Source organism: Xylona heveae (assembly GCF_001619985.1).
Source record: "Xylona heveae TC161 unplaced genomic scaffold L228scaffold_9, whole genome shotgun sequence".
In the NCBI taxonomy this organism is placed as follows: Eukaryota; Fungi; Ascomycota; class Xylonomycetes; order Xylonales; family Xylonaceae; genus Xylona; species Xylona heveae.
The window spans coordinates 1,359,012-1,375,467 of NW_017264201.1; the positions used below are offsets into that span (position 1 = coordinate 1,359,012).

General features: G+C 44.7%; 5 protein-coding genes across 5 annotated transcripts; 2 read left to right on the forward strand and 3 right to left on the reverse strand.

The window, feature by feature from the left end:
- Positions 1–238: 238 nt before the first annotated feature.
- Positions 239–2,291, forward strand: L228DRAFT_256677 (MFS general substrate transporter; the record flags this gene model as incomplete). Its single annotated transcript, XM_018333936.1, has 7 exons — positions 239–660; positions 717–816; positions 872–1,110; positions 1,161–1,278; positions 1,347–1,774; positions 1,835–1,979; positions 2,043–2,291. The coding sequence occupies exons 1-7, from the start codon at positions 437–439 to the stop codon at positions 2,289–2,291; spliced, it is 1,503 nt and encodes a 500-aa protein (XP_018186525.1). The 5' UTR covers positions 239–436.
- A 182-nt stretch (positions 2,292–2,473) lies between these two features.
- L228DRAFT_183120 (TfdA family taurine catabolism dioxygenase TauD) lies at positions 2,474–4,331 on the reverse strand. Its single transcript, XM_018329589.1, has 5 exons — positions 3,920–4,331; positions 3,532–3,861; positions 3,291–3,349; positions 2,870–3,185; positions 2,474–2,751 (listed from the first exon to the last, which is right to left on the reverse strand). The coding sequence occupies exons 1-5, from the start codon at positions 4,092–4,094 to the stop codon at positions 2,582–2,584; spliced, it is 1,050 nt and encodes a 349-aa protein (XP_018186526.1). The 5' UTR covers positions 4,095–4,331; the 3' UTR covers positions 2,474–2,581.
- Positions 4,332–4,665: 334 nt separating this feature from the next.
- On the reverse strand, positions 4,666–7,246 carry L228DRAFT_240687 (hypothetical protein; the record flags this gene model as incomplete). The annotated part of the gene is made up of 4 exons (XM_018331270.1): positions 4,666–5,293; positions 5,355–6,004; positions 6,151–7,009; positions 7,095–7,246. 4 exons carry the CDS (start codon positions 7,244–7,246, stop codon positions 4,666–4,668), a joined length of 2,289 nt encoding a protein of 762 aa, XP_018186527.1.
- A 522-nt stretch (positions 7,247–7,768) lies between these two features.
- L228DRAFT_262824 (hypothetical protein) lies at positions 7,769–13,928 on the reverse strand (the record flags this gene model as incomplete). The annotated part of the gene is made up of 4 exons (XM_018334446.1): positions 7,769–8,233; positions 8,307–8,422; positions 8,482–8,970; positions 9,032–13,928. 4 exons carry the CDS (start codon positions 13,926–13,928, stop codon positions 7,769–7,771), a joined length of 5,967 nt encoding a protein of 1,988 aa, XP_018186528.1.
- A 265-nt stretch (positions 13,929–14,193) lies between these two features.
- Positions 14,194–15,957, forward strand: L228DRAFT_284873 (2-methylcitrate dehydratase; the record flags this gene model as incomplete). The annotated part of the gene is made up of 2 exons (XM_018336273.1): positions 14,194–14,790; positions 14,843–15,957. Exons 1-2 carry the CDS (start codon positions 14,424–14,426, stop codon positions 15,955–15,957), a joined length of 1,482 nt encoding a protein of 493 aa, XP_018186529.1. The 5' UTR covers positions 14,194–14,423.
- Between the last annotated feature and the right edge of the window lie 499 nt (positions 15,958–16,456).

Sequence of the window (16,456 nt, forward strand, 5' to 3'; positions counted from 1 at the left end):
GACACGGAGCGTGTCGATCTTTAATGCAAAATGTTACACAGTGGACAAGAATATGCCCATATAGTTGTGTCAATATAAACTTGTGTTGATTAGCATTAAATCTATCGTATAATGTTATTCTCTTTCTTCTGCTTCATTAGCTATTGTTCGCCAGAATTTGTAATCTGAATATCCGGTCTCGCTTCGGAAAAACACAACACCGTGCAACAGCGAATAAGCAGCGATCAATCCAGCATAACATTCTATAGACGCGCGCTAAGAGCGCCTCCCGCAACTTTCTCCCTCCGTTAAGCGCGATAGGTATGTTTACAAAGGCCTATATAGGAGGGACTGAGCCCGCTAAAGTCATGATGTGGCCCCTGATTTATCAAAAGTCTCATTTTCCCGAGTTTGATTCTTGTCTATTAGCTTTTGGCGGGTTGAGCGGGGCTATACAATGTCAGAAAAATCCAGTCAGCTGGAGACTCCCGCTCAGCTCGATCTGGAGAGCGGTCCGGAATCGGCGTCTCGGGCTGCTGAAGATGGAAAACCAGTGCAACAAGAGAACGATCCAAATATTATCGACTGGGATGGACCCGATGACCCAGAGAAACCGATGAACTGGCCAAAGTATCGCAAAGCTGGCATTATTGCAACTGTTTGCATGCTGAGATTTGTAACGTACGCTACCCCAAGTCGACATGGTTGCAGCTGCTTATCAGAAAATGCTCACTTAGGCCTCTTGCATCATCAATGATGGCAGCCGGGTTGGTGCAGATCGAAGAGGACTTCAAAAATGCCGGAGTGATGTTCATCACCTTTTCTGTCTCAATATACGTATGAAGCGATGGATTTTTTTTATATGTACTGCATTAACGCTAATGCTTTTTAGATTATTGGGTTTGGTCTCGGACCATTGGCTTTGGCACCCTTATCCGAAGTTTACGGTCGGAATATAATCTACCATATCGGGAATATCATGTTCACTGGGTTTACCGTCGGCTGTGGTGCATCACCCAATGCAGGATCATTGTTCACCTTCCGGCTCCTATCGGGAATTGTTGGCGGAGTACCCTTGACCAATGCCGGGGGAACAATTTCCGATATTGTTCCCGTTAATCGCCGCGGGTCGTAAGTACAATGGTGCTCTCCTAAAAAAGACATGCAGCTGACCGGCATAGTATCATGACATTATTTACTTTGTGTATGCTAGTTGGGCCGGTCATTGGCCCGACAGTCGGCGGGTTTCTTAGCGAGGCAGCAGGCTGGCGTTGGATCTTTTGGTTGCTGACAATCATGGTAAGTGATCCAAATGTCTCGAGAAATTGCTATTGCAGTATATATACTTATCATAGAATACGATTCAGAGCGGCTTGGCTACGTTATTTGGACTTGCTTTTCTTCGTGAGACTTACGGTCCAGTCTTGCTGGAGAGGAAAGCAGCCCGACTGCGTAAAGAAACAGGAAACCCTTTACTGCGGGGAAAGGGAAAGATTGATTTGCCCTATCGCCAACTCTTATTTCGGAATCTGTCGCGTCCAACGAGGATGCTGATATACAGCCCCGTTATTCTAGGAGTCTCGTTATACATGGCGCTTGTATACGGAGTCATCTACCTCCTATTTACAACATTCTCGGTTGTTTTCCAAAAAACATATGGATTTTCTGAAGGGATTGCAGGTCTGTCATATCTTGGTACCGGCGTTGGTATGGTCATTGCTCTTTTTAGCATGGGGTGGTATAGTGATGCCATTCACATACGCTTGACTAAGAAGTATGGCACTGAGCTACCAGAGTACGTTAGAATTCTGCCATTACATTACCTCCGAGCAAAAAACAATGCTGATAAATCAAGGTATCGACTTGCCCCGTTGCTTCCCGGAACCATTGCACTTCCAATCGGACTTTTCATATACGGCTGGACAGCACAGTATAAAGTCCATTGGATAGTTCCCATTATTGGCACTGCTTTTGTAGGTATTGCCACTACTGGTTCGTTTGTAAGTTGGCCAAAATTATCCTTTGTATGATCAGAAATTCTTAACGCCATTAACAATTCACAGAATACGATCCAAATTTACCTTGTAGATGCATACACTGTACATGCAGCCAGTGCTTTGGCTGCGAATAGTCTGGTTCGTAGCCTAGCAGGTGGACTAGTTCCTCTTGGGGGGCCAAGCCTGTATAGCAATCTCGGTCTCGGATGGGGAAATTCCTTGCTTGCTTTTCTAGCCATTTTTTTTGCAATTTTTCCTTTGTTATTTTATAAATTTGGCGAGCGGTGGAGGAAGAGGTATAGTGTCAGCTTCTAGATTACGGTGCTCGACTCTACAAGCCAATGTGATAAATGCATTAGAATGAGAAGACGTATAGTGATTATGATTGGTGTTTATTTAAACATGGATCGTCTATTGAATCACAAATTTAAAATAACACATTATATTATTATATAAAATCTTTGGAAGATATTAGAATTTATAGATTAACATGAAATTGGCTACGTAAATTTAGCAAAACACAATTATATCATCTGGATTAATATAGAGCTGATTATAGAAGTCAGCCAAGACTAGAGTTGTCCGATTGCCAATCTATAGGACGACTATTTAATGCCTTCAGGAGTCTCGAAGAGAGAAGCAAAGTATTCCTGGCGTGACTGGCTTGCCGGATCAAGGTATGGCTTCTCCGCTGTTGAAAGAACGCGGAAACCACGGCGCCTTCCTACTTGGTCTTGGATAGGAGCATGGTATGTACACCTATTATCCCAAATGGCTTGGGTAAAAGAAATGTTAACATAGTTACCGACTTTCCCAGACAGTTCAAACTGGTATATGGCTGGGTCAATCGAGACAGAGAGAGAGTCCTCTAAAGACAAAAAAGAGGTACATACCGATGTCATTTTCGTTCTCCCAGCGAAAACGCACCTGAAGGTCTGGATTCTCTGCAATCAACTTGAGAACCTTCTTGAGAAGATGCACACTTTCTGCAACGCTCACGTCGTGGATTTGCTCGCAGTGGACACCAGCTGCAAATACGCTCTTCCATCCGGTGATGGGATGAGTACGAACAACGGGATGTCGATTTCTAAAGCCGGTGCCGACATTAGCCGGCGAGCCCCGTGGTCCATGAAAGGCAGTTTTTCCTCGGGCCTCGCTGAAAGAGTTTAGGGCTTGCTGCGAATGAGTTGCTTCGAGACTATCAAAAAGCTGGATAGTTTTGTCATTATATGCACTTGATATCTTCTTGCATTTTCGTTCCAGCCTCTTTATGGCAGTTGCAGTACTAGTATAGCTCCTGGAAGTAGAACTTACCTTTTGATATGGCACTGAAAGTCGATCGTAGACTTCATACCCACTGGCCCAGATAGTATCTTAACTAATTATTAGTCTCGTAATTAAAAACCCTGTTTGGAAATTCATTTTTCTCTGCTTCACTCTCCGAGTTTTCTATTTTCTTTTGCCATGCTCTGAAAAATAAAATTGAATATAAAACAAATGAAATGAGATGAAAAATAGAATTTAAAAAAGATATTCATTAACGGACCTCACTTACCTCCTCCTCCACCTGGAGGCAACTCCGTCAATCTCAGGCTGCTAAAATCAGGCGGATTCAGCTCAAATGACATATCACTGTGCCACTCGTAGATCCCTGTTTGCTTCTTGTTGCCCTTCAGATCCTTTCCATACATTTTCTTCAGGCGATCTGGATCTAGCGTTGCGAGTTCTGGGTCTTCCTCGCCCAAGACATTCCAGAGTGGATGAATGTAGAGTCCGTTTTCCTCGGGCCGGCCCGATAGGGCTCCGAGGCGGTACAGGAGCTCCTTGTGTAGCTCGCCATTGAGGTTCGTCTGGTGACGGAAGAAGACCACGCCTCGCTGAGCGACTATGGTTCTCATAGGTTAGAACACTCCCAGCAAAGTTCGATTTACGGGTAGACATACTGAGGATGGCCAGATCACGAATCAAATCATCCGATGTCTCTGCCCGAAGCCATTCGGCAAGGTCAACATTCTTGAATTCAGTGCCAATGCAAGGCGTGAGTTGGAAATGATCAAATTGATTGAGAGTTCCACTGAGCTGCAAAGGAGCGGGATACTCGATCTTCGAGGGGCTCATTGTTGCCAAGGTTGATTACAGGAGATATGCTACTTGAAGTCATGCAAATGAAAGTCAAATGAGACATATCAACCCAGCTTCCGCATCCCTTGCTAGGTCATTCTAAGAAGATATATCCAGCTGATGCAAAGAAGAGACTAGAAGTTACTCTAGAGCATCATGCAAACACAAGTTCAAGCTCGGGCTTTCGTTCAGTTCGTAATTTCAACTGCCGATGGATCTCGGAACTTCAAAGAACCGAACCGGAGGCAGAAGATTCCGCAAAGAATTCTGTTGTTTGATTGTAAAAAGGAGCAATGCAGGATAGCCTTCATATCGGAAAATGTACTCTTTGCTCTCGTTATCATCTCTATTCATGACCGATGGAAATTTTCGGCAGATGTGTGGCTATAACATATATACTCTAGGAAAATAATTGTACTTACAAATCTAAATTTTTAAAAATCTTCATATGACCGGGCATGTCAATCCAAGTTAGATTATTTTCAACACATTTCCAAGCTCAACATAATCTATTAATACGCAGTGAAGCATATAGAACAGTCAAGAATTGCCAGACCTATCTATAGCTTCAATTTGCTTTCCCTTTATCTAGATCTACAGGGCCCTCATGGGGGAGTCCACTCAAATCATCTGTGCCGTCCCAATCATTGATCCAGTCAAATGGTAGACTCAGGTCTGTCTCCGAGAATTGATGCAAAAGCTCGGGATCTATGAGAGGAGGTGGAGACAGTGTCGACGACGCAGACAACAAAAATCGAGATGGTGAGGGCTGTTCCACAGGAGCGACGTTTTCTGAAAAGGAAGGTTGTGGAGACCTAAGAGGCGTGGGGGAGCCCGTGTCAAGATGAGCTGATACATCATGGCTAGATGCTGTGCCTATCAGTCCAATCCAATCCTTTACAGACGCGGATTGAGTGGCATCGCTTCCTTCTGCATGTTCTAGGCGCCGCTTCTTGCGTGCTCGACAGGCACTTGCATGTTTAATGACTGCAGCAGTGAGCTCATAGCATCTACTTGTGGCAGTGAGGGTCTTTGCACAATAAGTTGAAGGGTGATCTGCTTTGCTGACACTCCGCAAAATAGACACGACGCGGTGCACAAGTTTAAGATCCTCAGGAACGCAGGTCGTTCTAGGGTACCTGAGTAGCCTTGAGAAAATCTCAGAGAAGGCCGAAAAGGGGCAGAACTCAAAGATCCTAACAAAGCTTAGTAGTGTAATGCGGCAAAGAACAAAATCGGCTTCTAACAAGTACGAACCTGCGCAATGCCGCTTCTTTCCCTCGAAGCTCTGCCGCATCATCGAGATCGATAATTCTGCCAATAGTGGCACGGGCTTCGTCTAAACATTGCCTGTCCCCTAAAGCGTCGGTACTGAACCGCATCACCATAACTAGACACATGCCATAAAGTGTAAGCAGCTCAGGGCCGACATAGTGACATGGATGGCTTGGTGAATTGTCATTATTAGAGAGCAAGGACTCGTTCAATAAGAGCCAACGTTGCAGCTCATGCTGTAGCCGGTAGACTGCATCTTCTCGTAATCTGGTTGACTGTTGGACAGCCTGTGCAGAATATAGACTTGTGTAAATTTGCTCCTGGATTTTGCTGAGATGGATGCGAGCGAGAAACATTTGCTGTGGAATGTCGTCTGTGGCAGGGGAAGGAAGGGGAACATTGCAGTCATATGAGGGTAGGGTACATGGCTTGCCAGTTAGGAAAAAGATGGCTTTGTCCAAAACAAATAGACACCAAAAGAGATTTTGACGTTCGGGTGAAAGTAATGAATGAGAAGCCAAGGAATAAGGTCGCTGCTGGTGCAAACCCATACCCTTGGCACAATGAGATGCATGTTCCATTAGAAGTTCTGCAACTTCAATTTGAAAATTGTCTAGTGCAAAGAGACACTTCTGCCTTGTCAGTATCAGAGTGTTAAGACATTGTAGCACTGCATCCTTAAGAGGGAGTGCGTGTACAACAGAGTGCAAATAAAAGAAGAAAGAGGGAGAGGGGAGAGAGGAAGAGAAAAGAGCGGGACTAAAAGGGTCCCCCTTACAAATGATACTAAAGCTTGCACAGTAACAAATTTTGGCTTTAGCAACTGGCCAGCATCTCGAAATGCACGCCGAAGGTTTACAAGGAAAGGCTTGAGAAGCTCCGCGTCCATCACCTTTTCATTCGTATCCTGTGGCGTACTGCGATATTTTGCACAGAGTGTATGAGATGTAATGCAGTTTAGTATGAGATATAGAGCAATATCTTGCTCCTCGGGGGGTGATGAATAAGCATTTCGGATGTAGTCGTATATCTGGCTTTTCTCAAATATAGGGAAAACAGTATTTATCTGCTCCAGGAAAGGCTGAACTAGCGCGTTGACGAGGCCTTCGGATGGCAGGGTAATTGACTGATTATCATGAGAAAGATCAGCATAATCATTGTGCACAAAAAGGCGGAAGGCGTCCTGGCATAATTGAGATAGCCATGTATAAACATTCATCTTTGGGTCATCTTGACCCTCTGTGTTCTCTGGAAGAGCTGTTTGGCTTCTTAAGCGTTGCTCTAGGGCCAGTATAGCATTTCGAATCAGCAGTAGCATCGAACTGGACCCGTGGTGCTTCTCGATGCCATTATCCTCGAAAGCAACATGATTGCATTCTGATCTAGACGGGGACACTTGGGTTGCGCGGAGAACCTCGACCTCCGGTAATATTTTAGGTTCACACGGATTTTGATCGCCACGGGGCAGGATTGCAGTACCACTGATCTGCTGAATAGCATTAAGTGACTGCCGAAGTGCATCTTCAATGCGATCTAAGCGGGCATGAAGAGAGTCAGGTGTGGTAGAGTGATCGCTCGCCGGCCTGGCTTCTTCCAGCATCTGCAAGCGCCCTTCGATATCTTCGAGACTTTCCGACCTGAAAAGATTGATTGGTCAGTATCGAGAAGCCATCCTCGTTAGTGTGAAAAATGCAACGTGCGAATCCATCCATCGAGGCTTACAATATCTTCACGTGATTCGTCCTCTTCGCTCGATCTGAATAGCTACATTCCAGACTTGCGTGTCGACAATTGACACAACCTGGAAGCAATCGATCGCATCTTATCTTGCGCTGCCGGCACGGATCACAGGCACGATCATTGAAGGAAGACATTACATTTTCAGGCAAGCGTCGTGTGCTGGAGTCACCGGCTTCGCGCTCACTAACCCTTAGTATTAGGGGAAGTACTGATAATGATTATCGGCTATACTAGTGTCACACTGTCGCCTCGTGTTTCATTTATACTAGATCCATGAGGGACTGAAGATGAGTCTAATTAGGGTGCCAAAAACCGTTACAAATCATGTCATTAAACGATGATTTTGCATCTTATCAAGGATGTGACTTCCTGTGCCATGCATATACTACGTTACAAATCTAAAGAGGGGCTCTTGCAACCACATTCTCGACTCCCTGGTCGCTAGATTGTTGAACCAATGACGTTCCCCTGGTTGCAGTGCTCTACGTGGCCCCCAGGTACCTGATTGCATGGGTAGCTAAAAGCTCAACAAAAGCCTTGTTTCATATCTGAGATCTTTGGAATAATATGGATTGGTAATATATACAGCTCACGGAGGATTTACCGGCATGGGCTGAGAAGAATGAATCAGAAAAGACCTTGAATGCATGTGACAATCACTCCAACGTTGCTGCCATAATCTTTGGGCCCTGATTCGTCTCAGGGATGTCCTGTAGTAGAGCACTGCGGGTAATTTTGTAAACCTCCCGAACGAAGCTTGCATCTAAGCTAAAGGGACGGCCAATGAGATTTGGTATGTATTTGCCCACAAGCATTTCAGCCTGCACGCCATTTTCTGGGATTTTCTGTTGCAGGAACTTCCGGTATTCCGAGACTCCAGGCTGAAGATAATGCGAGTGAAATGGCACGTCGATTCCTTGCAGTGGAGTTGTTGCGAGGCCACGCACCAAAAATTTCTGTAGTGATGGCTGCTCTTGCGCGCGCTTCAAGTGCTTCTGAATGAGGTTGTGAAACTGTGAACCCGGCTCGAGTGATGCAGGTGATGCAGATAATATCGTTCGACTTGAGGGAATTCTGGTCATCTCATCAAGTACACCAGTCAATGCAACGAGGGTTCGAACCTTGCATGGCGATTAGAAATCAAAAAATTGACAATAGTCATGAAACCGAGGGGAATTGTAAGGAGCAGCGTACATGGCCAGCACAAACGTATTGTTCACATGCTGCGTTGAAATTAACAATCTCTAAAAGATCATTACTCGTCGAGGCGATAGTTTGGACAACCACTTCGAGAGCCCTTTCGGTGAACCCTAAGGCGTTTTCGTCAGTGAGGATTTACGCTGGAATATAATGGGATTCGCCCTCTCACAGGATCCAACGCGGGAGGGGTTCACAGCGAGCATGGAAAACTCGCTGCGTCCATCCTTATCTCTGTGTACCAAAGATTGCATTGCCAGCCCGCGATAGAAGACAATATCCAATAATGTCTCAAATGGGAGAATATCGCCGAATGCTGCCAAAGCCCCGTATTCACCTAGCGAATGGCCAGCGAATACACTGCCCTCTTTGACCACGCCTTTTGTGCGCAGGTACTTCGTCATGGCCATTTCCGTCAAAAGGATTGCTGGTTGTGCAAATTGTGTTGTATATAGAAGCCCCCGCGCATTGTGAAAAGTAAAAGATGTAGACGAAGAAGTGAGGCCAGGAAGCACGCATTTCTGATTCTGGCCATCGCTGGGCTGTGGAACCTCAACCATCATCCTCAAGTAGTTTTCCCGAATGTGGCGACCAAGTTTACCACCGAAACGGACAGTTAATGTCTTTGGATTATGAATCACAATGTGTAAGATACTGAGCCCTGTGACATGTACATTAGCGTACGGTAGTTGGAAAAAGGGCATTGATCAAGGTGTATATACCGTAATTGCTGCAAAAAAAGCGGTCAGCTTGATCCCAAACTCGTCTAGCTGTGCTACTTGACTCATAAAGTTGCATGCCCATCCTTGGTTCTTGGCTGCCCTGACCTGTGAAGACATATGCTGTTTGTTCCTGTTCTATTTCGGCCTCACCGTCTAGAACCACTTCCGCTTTACTACCACGTTTACGGACAACTACTTGTAGCAATTGCCGGCCTTGGACCATGGCGAAGTGTGTAAAATTCATTGTGAGAGCATCTCCAGGGAATACCAATCCCACAAACGAGACAGAAAACCGTCGAATACGCCGATGGCTGTGGTCATCCAAAAGGTAGCTTAGTGCCGCTCGACTTAAAGCAGCCGTGAGCATGCCATGAGTGATTATGTCCGGCAAACCAACCCAGGAGGCAAAGAGAGATGAGGAATGTATAGGGTTAAAATCCCTTGATACTTGCGCATAGTGTTGGTTAGATGCCGGTGTGGTAAAATCCATGGATGCAAGTCCGTTCCAGCCCGGAGAATCTAGCTGAAGCTTCTTTGCACCAACTTCTCCCCGACGGCGTAGGAATTCCAAAACAGGGTTCCCTTTGCATATTTTAGCAGCGAATTTTACAATCCCAATCTCTTTCAAATCTCGTGATTCTACAACGAAAACCTTCCCATCCGTTTGCATTGTTGCGACGTGGTCTTGGTCAGCCCAATGTGTAACATTTTTGACTTTGAATAGAAGACGGCTGTTTCGAAGGGGCTTGGTTGAATCTTTCAATTTGAGCCATGTCTGACTGTACAGTACTGCCTCATCGACTTCTGTCTCCACATTCAAGTAGATATCTGGCTCTTCTTCCTGAGCAAACATCTGATGATAATCATCATATTTTCCACGTACAAGGAAAGTTGATATAACATCGGCAATATGTTGTTCTTGTCGTTTGACTTCGGCTTTGACTTTGAACGATTTGCCCTGAGGTCCAATAATAATACTTTGAAGTTGTCCAGTAGTAGTCACAGTATCACCCACTCGGAGAGGCGTTATACCAGGGCGATATTCTGAGCTATGCGAGTGATGTAGAAGCTGTAACAGGTCGAGGTTGGCATCTTCTTGGACTATTGGCCCAACCAGTGCGTTCCATGCGAGAAGAACTAAGACATCTAGCGGAAATACATCCCTCTGAACATTATTGTGCCCTGGGATATTCACTGCTGAGAGTAGCGACCCTAAGAGATGCCTATCTAACCTTTGTTTGGGGCCTTGAAAAACTGACCGCATTCCGGACTTTGTAGAAGTAACACTCCACAAGTCGCCATAGAAAGATTGGATTCTGTGTATTCGGCCATCGAGGTCTTCCTGCCAGGGATAGTCTTTGTTTGTATGGTCATGTATAAACATGAATGACAACGAAAATGAACGGTTGGTTTCAATTCTGCTCTCGCCCGAAAGGGAAATGACAATTTGCTTTCCATCCTCCTTAGAGCTAACTCTTATGAGATCCCTGAATCCGGGTGTAAGTTCTTTTTCCATAACAATCATCTCGTCGCCTTGGCCGATTTGTAAACTGCAGCCCGATTCAGAACCAAAAATTTTCTTTAAAGGGTTTAGAACTCTTTTGGTGCCTTGGAGGATATAAGATTGCTGGAAAAGAGACCGTAGTAATGCATTTGCACTAGTTCCAGCTTTCAATAGCTCCGGGTCTGTTACTGTATCGCCACAATTGTGTTCCTGATGAAACAAATCAAGGTATCCATGATAAATTCCATCTAGAATCTCCCCAGCGCCCTCATCAACTCGTTGCGAGTATTTGGCAGCGACTGGACCATGGAGGATACAGATCCGCCCTGCATCGTTACACACAGCCTCAATATCCTCTGATTGCCAAAGTGAGTCTTTCTTGAACCAATATTCAAAATTTTCATCGAGCAGTGGTATAAAATTCACTGGTTTATGACTACCAAAGCGACATGTACCTAAGAAAAAGGCAATATCGTCGGGGTGAAGAAGTGTATCTTGTGCTCTTTCAATATATGATCGAAATTCACGTAGGAACCCATGGGGATTTTGGTGGATATATTCGTTGTTCAGCGCGAATTGAGCCGAAAGCCTCTCAATTGCTCTTTGGGCAAAGCAGTGTACTATTTCCACATAAGAACCATCAACCCAGCGGCCATGTTGATCGAGGTACATAAGCTGTATCAGGCGCTCTAAGACACCGCTATATGTCATGTCTTCAAGGTCAACTGCTTCGCCCGCCGAATTTTGCCCAAACCATGGTTTAGCAAAGTCGGCGTTCAGACGATGGACAATCCATGTTTTATTTTGCAATAAGGCTCCCAGACGTTGGTCGCGCGGGAGAGAAAATATCTGTTGATCCAATTCGGCCCAGAGCCTAACACCACGTGTGGCCAATTTGTGGATCGGGTGGCCCATTTCGGACCTCACCGTGATGATTCCACCAACCGGCTCACTGTAAGTCTTCTCCCACTGCTCAGTACCAGCTGTCTGAACAATAAGTTGCTTTGCAGGCAGCGAAGTGTATGCTTCTTTTGCTACCATAAGCCGGCTGCCAATGAGAATACCATCAAAAGGCATATGTGGGCGCTCAAATCTCTCTGCCCATGTTCCGGTCAAATACTGATAGCTTCCTTTGGCATCGCCAAAACCACTGCCTGCAACCAAAATAACATTTGCAAGCCGCCTAATCATGCCGTATGTCTCAATGATGGGCTGGTGAAAGTCCTCGTAAGAGTGATGTCCACCGCCTCGGCCACCGGTCCACTGCAAGACGATTGTTTGTGAAGGAAATGCTTTAGCAATGCCGAGAACATCATGTATAGCACTTATCGATCCAGGCTTGAAGGATATATGCTTCAACCCGAGCGTAGAAATATATATTTGTGCAACGTCCAGAGATGGTACACCGGCACCAATCGTGAGTCCTTCAATGGCTATACCCTCATTTATTAGCTGGTGGATTAGAGGTATCTGCCAGGTAATTGCTCGAGGAGAAGCATAAATCAAGTTAATTGTAATTCCTTGCCCCTCACGGATACACGCCGTTAGGTTGCGGATGGCCTTGGCGAAAGAGGCTGCATTAAAATAGCCTCCACCAGCAAGCTCAACATGATAACCTGCATTGATTATGGTTGCAACGAAATCTGGATGTACTGTAGTAGGTGTCATTCCAGCAACCATTATTGGAGGTTTATCAAGTAGCTGAGTAAATTTGGTTTGTAGAGTAAGTTTGTCATTGGACAGTCGATATGCACGCGGTCCAAATTGCTCGCCCCATGAGGGTACTTTTAAGTTCCATGGCAGGGTGTGCTCAAAAAGAACGTACTGTGGCCATATTCCTAGGTCTGAGGTATCGTTCTCATTTGCAAGGACAAGAAGGACACCACGTCCCTCCTTCAGCTTTGCTAGGAGGCCAGTGAGGCCTCTGTCAGCAAAGCTAAGAATATGTGTAGCTCCAGGAAAGGCTACAGCACGAGGCCAGTGCGCTTGCTGCACCATGATTGAATCCACCAACATATCAATGACACAAGACGCTGTATTATCTTGTATTTCCAGTCCATTTTGGCCGGGGAATTCCAGGATATTCGGGATTCCCGGCAGAGTGAGGCCTTGAAGTTTTCTTTTCACTACCACAGCTGCGTCTGCAAGGTGTGGGGTGTGAAAAGGGGCTGAAATTGGTAGAAATTGCTGGACTATGACAGGCTTTCGCTCAGTGAAAGGAGTTCGGGACTGATCAAGGTCGGGCTCAGCACTGCTGTCCTTCAATAGACGATATAGTCGCCAGAGAGACTGAGGTGGTCCCCCCACCACGAAATTGTCCCAAGAATTGACAAGCGCGAGATGAACATGGTCCTCTGGAACTAATTGTTCATTGCTCCATGTAATCATCTTCTCTATGTCCCATTGATTTATGCCTCGTACACTTAGCATACACGATGGCCTCCCAAGCCCCTGCCTGATGCTTTCCTCGTTCGATCTCCACGCGGTCACCAAAAGGCTCTGTGCAGCTTGGTGGCTTTCGTATCCAATCCAGAAAAGAATGGTCAAAGCCGACCGAGAAATCTCAAAATAAGACTGCCAGGAGTTGGACTGCGATAATAATGTCGCGACGACTATTCCCTGAGAATGGCCCGTGATCCCTTTAAAACGTCTTATCACCTGCCCTGGATCAGATTGTAGAAGATGAGCAAGGATAGAAAATTGCGCCAGGCTTAGAACTCCAATAAGTGGAAAGCTATAGGGTGAAGATGCTAGCGTGGCCTCGTCCGGAATTGTCTGTGGTTGGAAGAGCCAGCGACGGATTGCAAGAGGATGGTGTTGGAAGAGATGATGTGTCTCGCGCAATTCCGAGAGTTCCAAGAGAATTGAGCTAACCAAATTTATGAAATCCTCAAGTTGGCGCCGATATAAATTGAAAAGCTCTTGTAGCATCCAGAATGCATTTGCATTCGACGATCCTTGGCCTCCGAAGACTGCGTATACTAGTGCAGACCCATTTTCCGCCGCCGTCCATAGGGCACCATGATTCGTTTGCCCATTGGCACGAAGGGCATAGTATGCTGCAATTGCTCGCCTTTTTACTTTTTTATCATCAGGCAAATCGAGTAGATTGCGAATTCCACCGTTGTCATCCACGTCCGATTTGATCTGATGAAATGCTGCATTAGCAAGCTCTGCGGTTTCATCCTTGTTGGCAAGGAAGCCGAGGAAGATAAGGGCTAAACAAATTGGGGACTGCAGCTGCGAATTTTTGACCAAATCTGCATCTCTGAGAAAACGCTGAAATTCTTGCTGTTGACGATCTATATCTCCAGCAACTCCAGGCTGGTTTGCATGAAAATGGTAGGATATGTCATTATGAGTGACTTTGAATTCACGAATAATTGAAGCCATTGTATAGAGTCAATTGTCGACTATACACCTTTCAAGCAGTCTTCTGATAATAATGTCTCTGTATCTCTGTACTATAGCAAATTATGTAAACTGTGTATGATAGTGCCAGACTTTTGCTTACAAGGTGTAGGAATTGGTTGATTGGTGCATGTACAATAAGAGAGGACTCTGTAATTTCCGAATCGAGTCTGCTCGGTCTTTCAATTGCCGACGGAATTTAAAACATCCGCCATTGCACTTTGCTCCTCCGTACACTGGCTCGGTTCAATTCTGGAAATTTTGTCATTTCCTCCCTTTGAAAGAAATTGATCCGTCGGAAATGCGATCATCCTTAGGCAAATGCCTCTTCGAATACAAAGCACTGAGCCGGGGGGACATAAACTTATTAAAATGCAGGATTATTACAGCAATGATAGCAGGCACACTTGGACATATATGAATTGTCTACTTAACTCGTGACAAAATTTCTCGTCGCACTATACAGCAACACTACGAATGGCGAATAAAATGACGCACCTCAATAACGACAATACCAATAGCACAGCATATGATGATATACTCATATCAATTGTAAGCTATGTGTACGAGCCGATTGAATTTTCTGAGCTTGCCTGGACACGTGCCAAAGCTGCTCTGTTGGACGCCCTTGGGGTGGCCATGGAAGGTATCCATTCCAGCGCCGAGCTAAATCAACTGCTTGGGCCAGTACCACCACATTCTCCAATAGTTGAAGGTGGATTCAAGTTACCTGGAACACATTATCAACTCGATCTTCTCAAGGGAGCTTTTGACCTTGGCACCAGTATTCGTTATCTCGATCACAATGATGCTTTTCCCGGGGCTGAATGGGGTCATCCTTCAGGTGAGCTGCATATTTACTCTGTAAGCTCTATAAGTTGCTTAACGACGAGCAGATAATATTGGAGCCATTTTGCCAGTGACGGACATTCTTTGTCGACGCCCACACACCACAACTAGCTCCCATCCCTCCCCTACTATGAAGGATGTCTTAACTGCTTTGATTAAGGCATACGAGATCCAAGGTACACTCCAGATCGAGAATGCATTCAACAAAATTGGACTAGACCACGTCATTCTCGTCAAAGTAGCATCCACCGCAGTTGTGTGTTGGCTATTAGGCCTTTCACGAGATCAGGCTCTGGCGGCAGTCTCTCACGCATGGGTAGATGGCCACCCATTGCGTGTATACCGACAGGCCCCGAATACCGGCCCTCGCAAAGGCTGGGCGGCAGGAGATGCTGTGCAACGAGCTGTGCATTTGGCCCTGCTTGCAGCCGTTGGCCAGCCGGGGGTAAAATCTGCGCTCACAGCGCCGAAATGGGGATTTTATGATGTCCTGTTCCACAGCAAGCAGCTTTCCACACCTAAGCCTTTTGGAAGTTGGGTGGTTGAAAATGTCCTATTCAAAGTAAACACAGCGGAAGGACACGGGCTTACGGCAATTGAAGCCGCTCTCAAATTATCGAAGAACATGCAGCGACAAGGAATTGTACCGGAGCTCGTTGAGCGCGTTCGAGTCCGGACTCACGAGGCAGCAATGATCATTATTAATAAATCCGGTCCTCTCCACAATGCAGCTGATCGAGATCATGACCTACGATACATGGTCGCTGTAGTTCTTCTCAAAGGAGCTCAGATTGACACGAAGGATTACCAGGATGAGAGTGCGTGGGCCACAGATCCGCGTGTCGAAGAATTGCGGAGAAAAATTACTGTTGTTGAAGAGCCTCAGTTTACCCAGGATTACCACAATATCCATATTCGCAGTCTCACCAATGCGATTCAAATCACCCTCAGCGATGGAACGTGGCTTGATGAGGAGGTTGTTGAGTTTCCTGATGGCCATGTTAAAAGCCCCAATACACTGGCCTTGGTCCGTGAGAAAGCCGTCCAGAACCTTGGACTAAAATTTAATAATGACCGTGTTAAGGAAATTATAGAACTTGTAGATAGTAGTACATTTGATGAAGTTCTAGTTAGTGATTTTATAGACTTATTTACTCCTTAGTATTAAAGAATTTTAAAAAGATTTAATAAAATAACTCTAAGTTTTTGTTAATTCTATAATATTTATTCTAGAATAATTATAATAAAAAATTAAAAATTATAAGCTTAAAAAATATTTTTATAAGTTTAGATTTAAAAAAAAAGTAAAAAAAAAAGAAAAAAATAAGTAAGATTTAAATAATAAATTAAATTATAATAATATATTATACTATATTACTTATATATATACTTTATATACTTTTTTTATTCTTATTTAATTATACTTAGATTATAAAATAAATTAAGTTAAGATTAGATAAATCCTTTATATAAGGTAGTAGACCTAGATAATACATAGTATATAAAGATAAATAGTAAAGATAAAGCTATTTAGTATACAAGAACTTAAGAACTTTGTTATAGTAATTTTTAAGGAAAGGTATTAAGTTATATCTTCTAGATAGTTTTCTATTAGTATATTAAGAGTTCTTATCTAGTAATATAGTATTCTATAATATTAT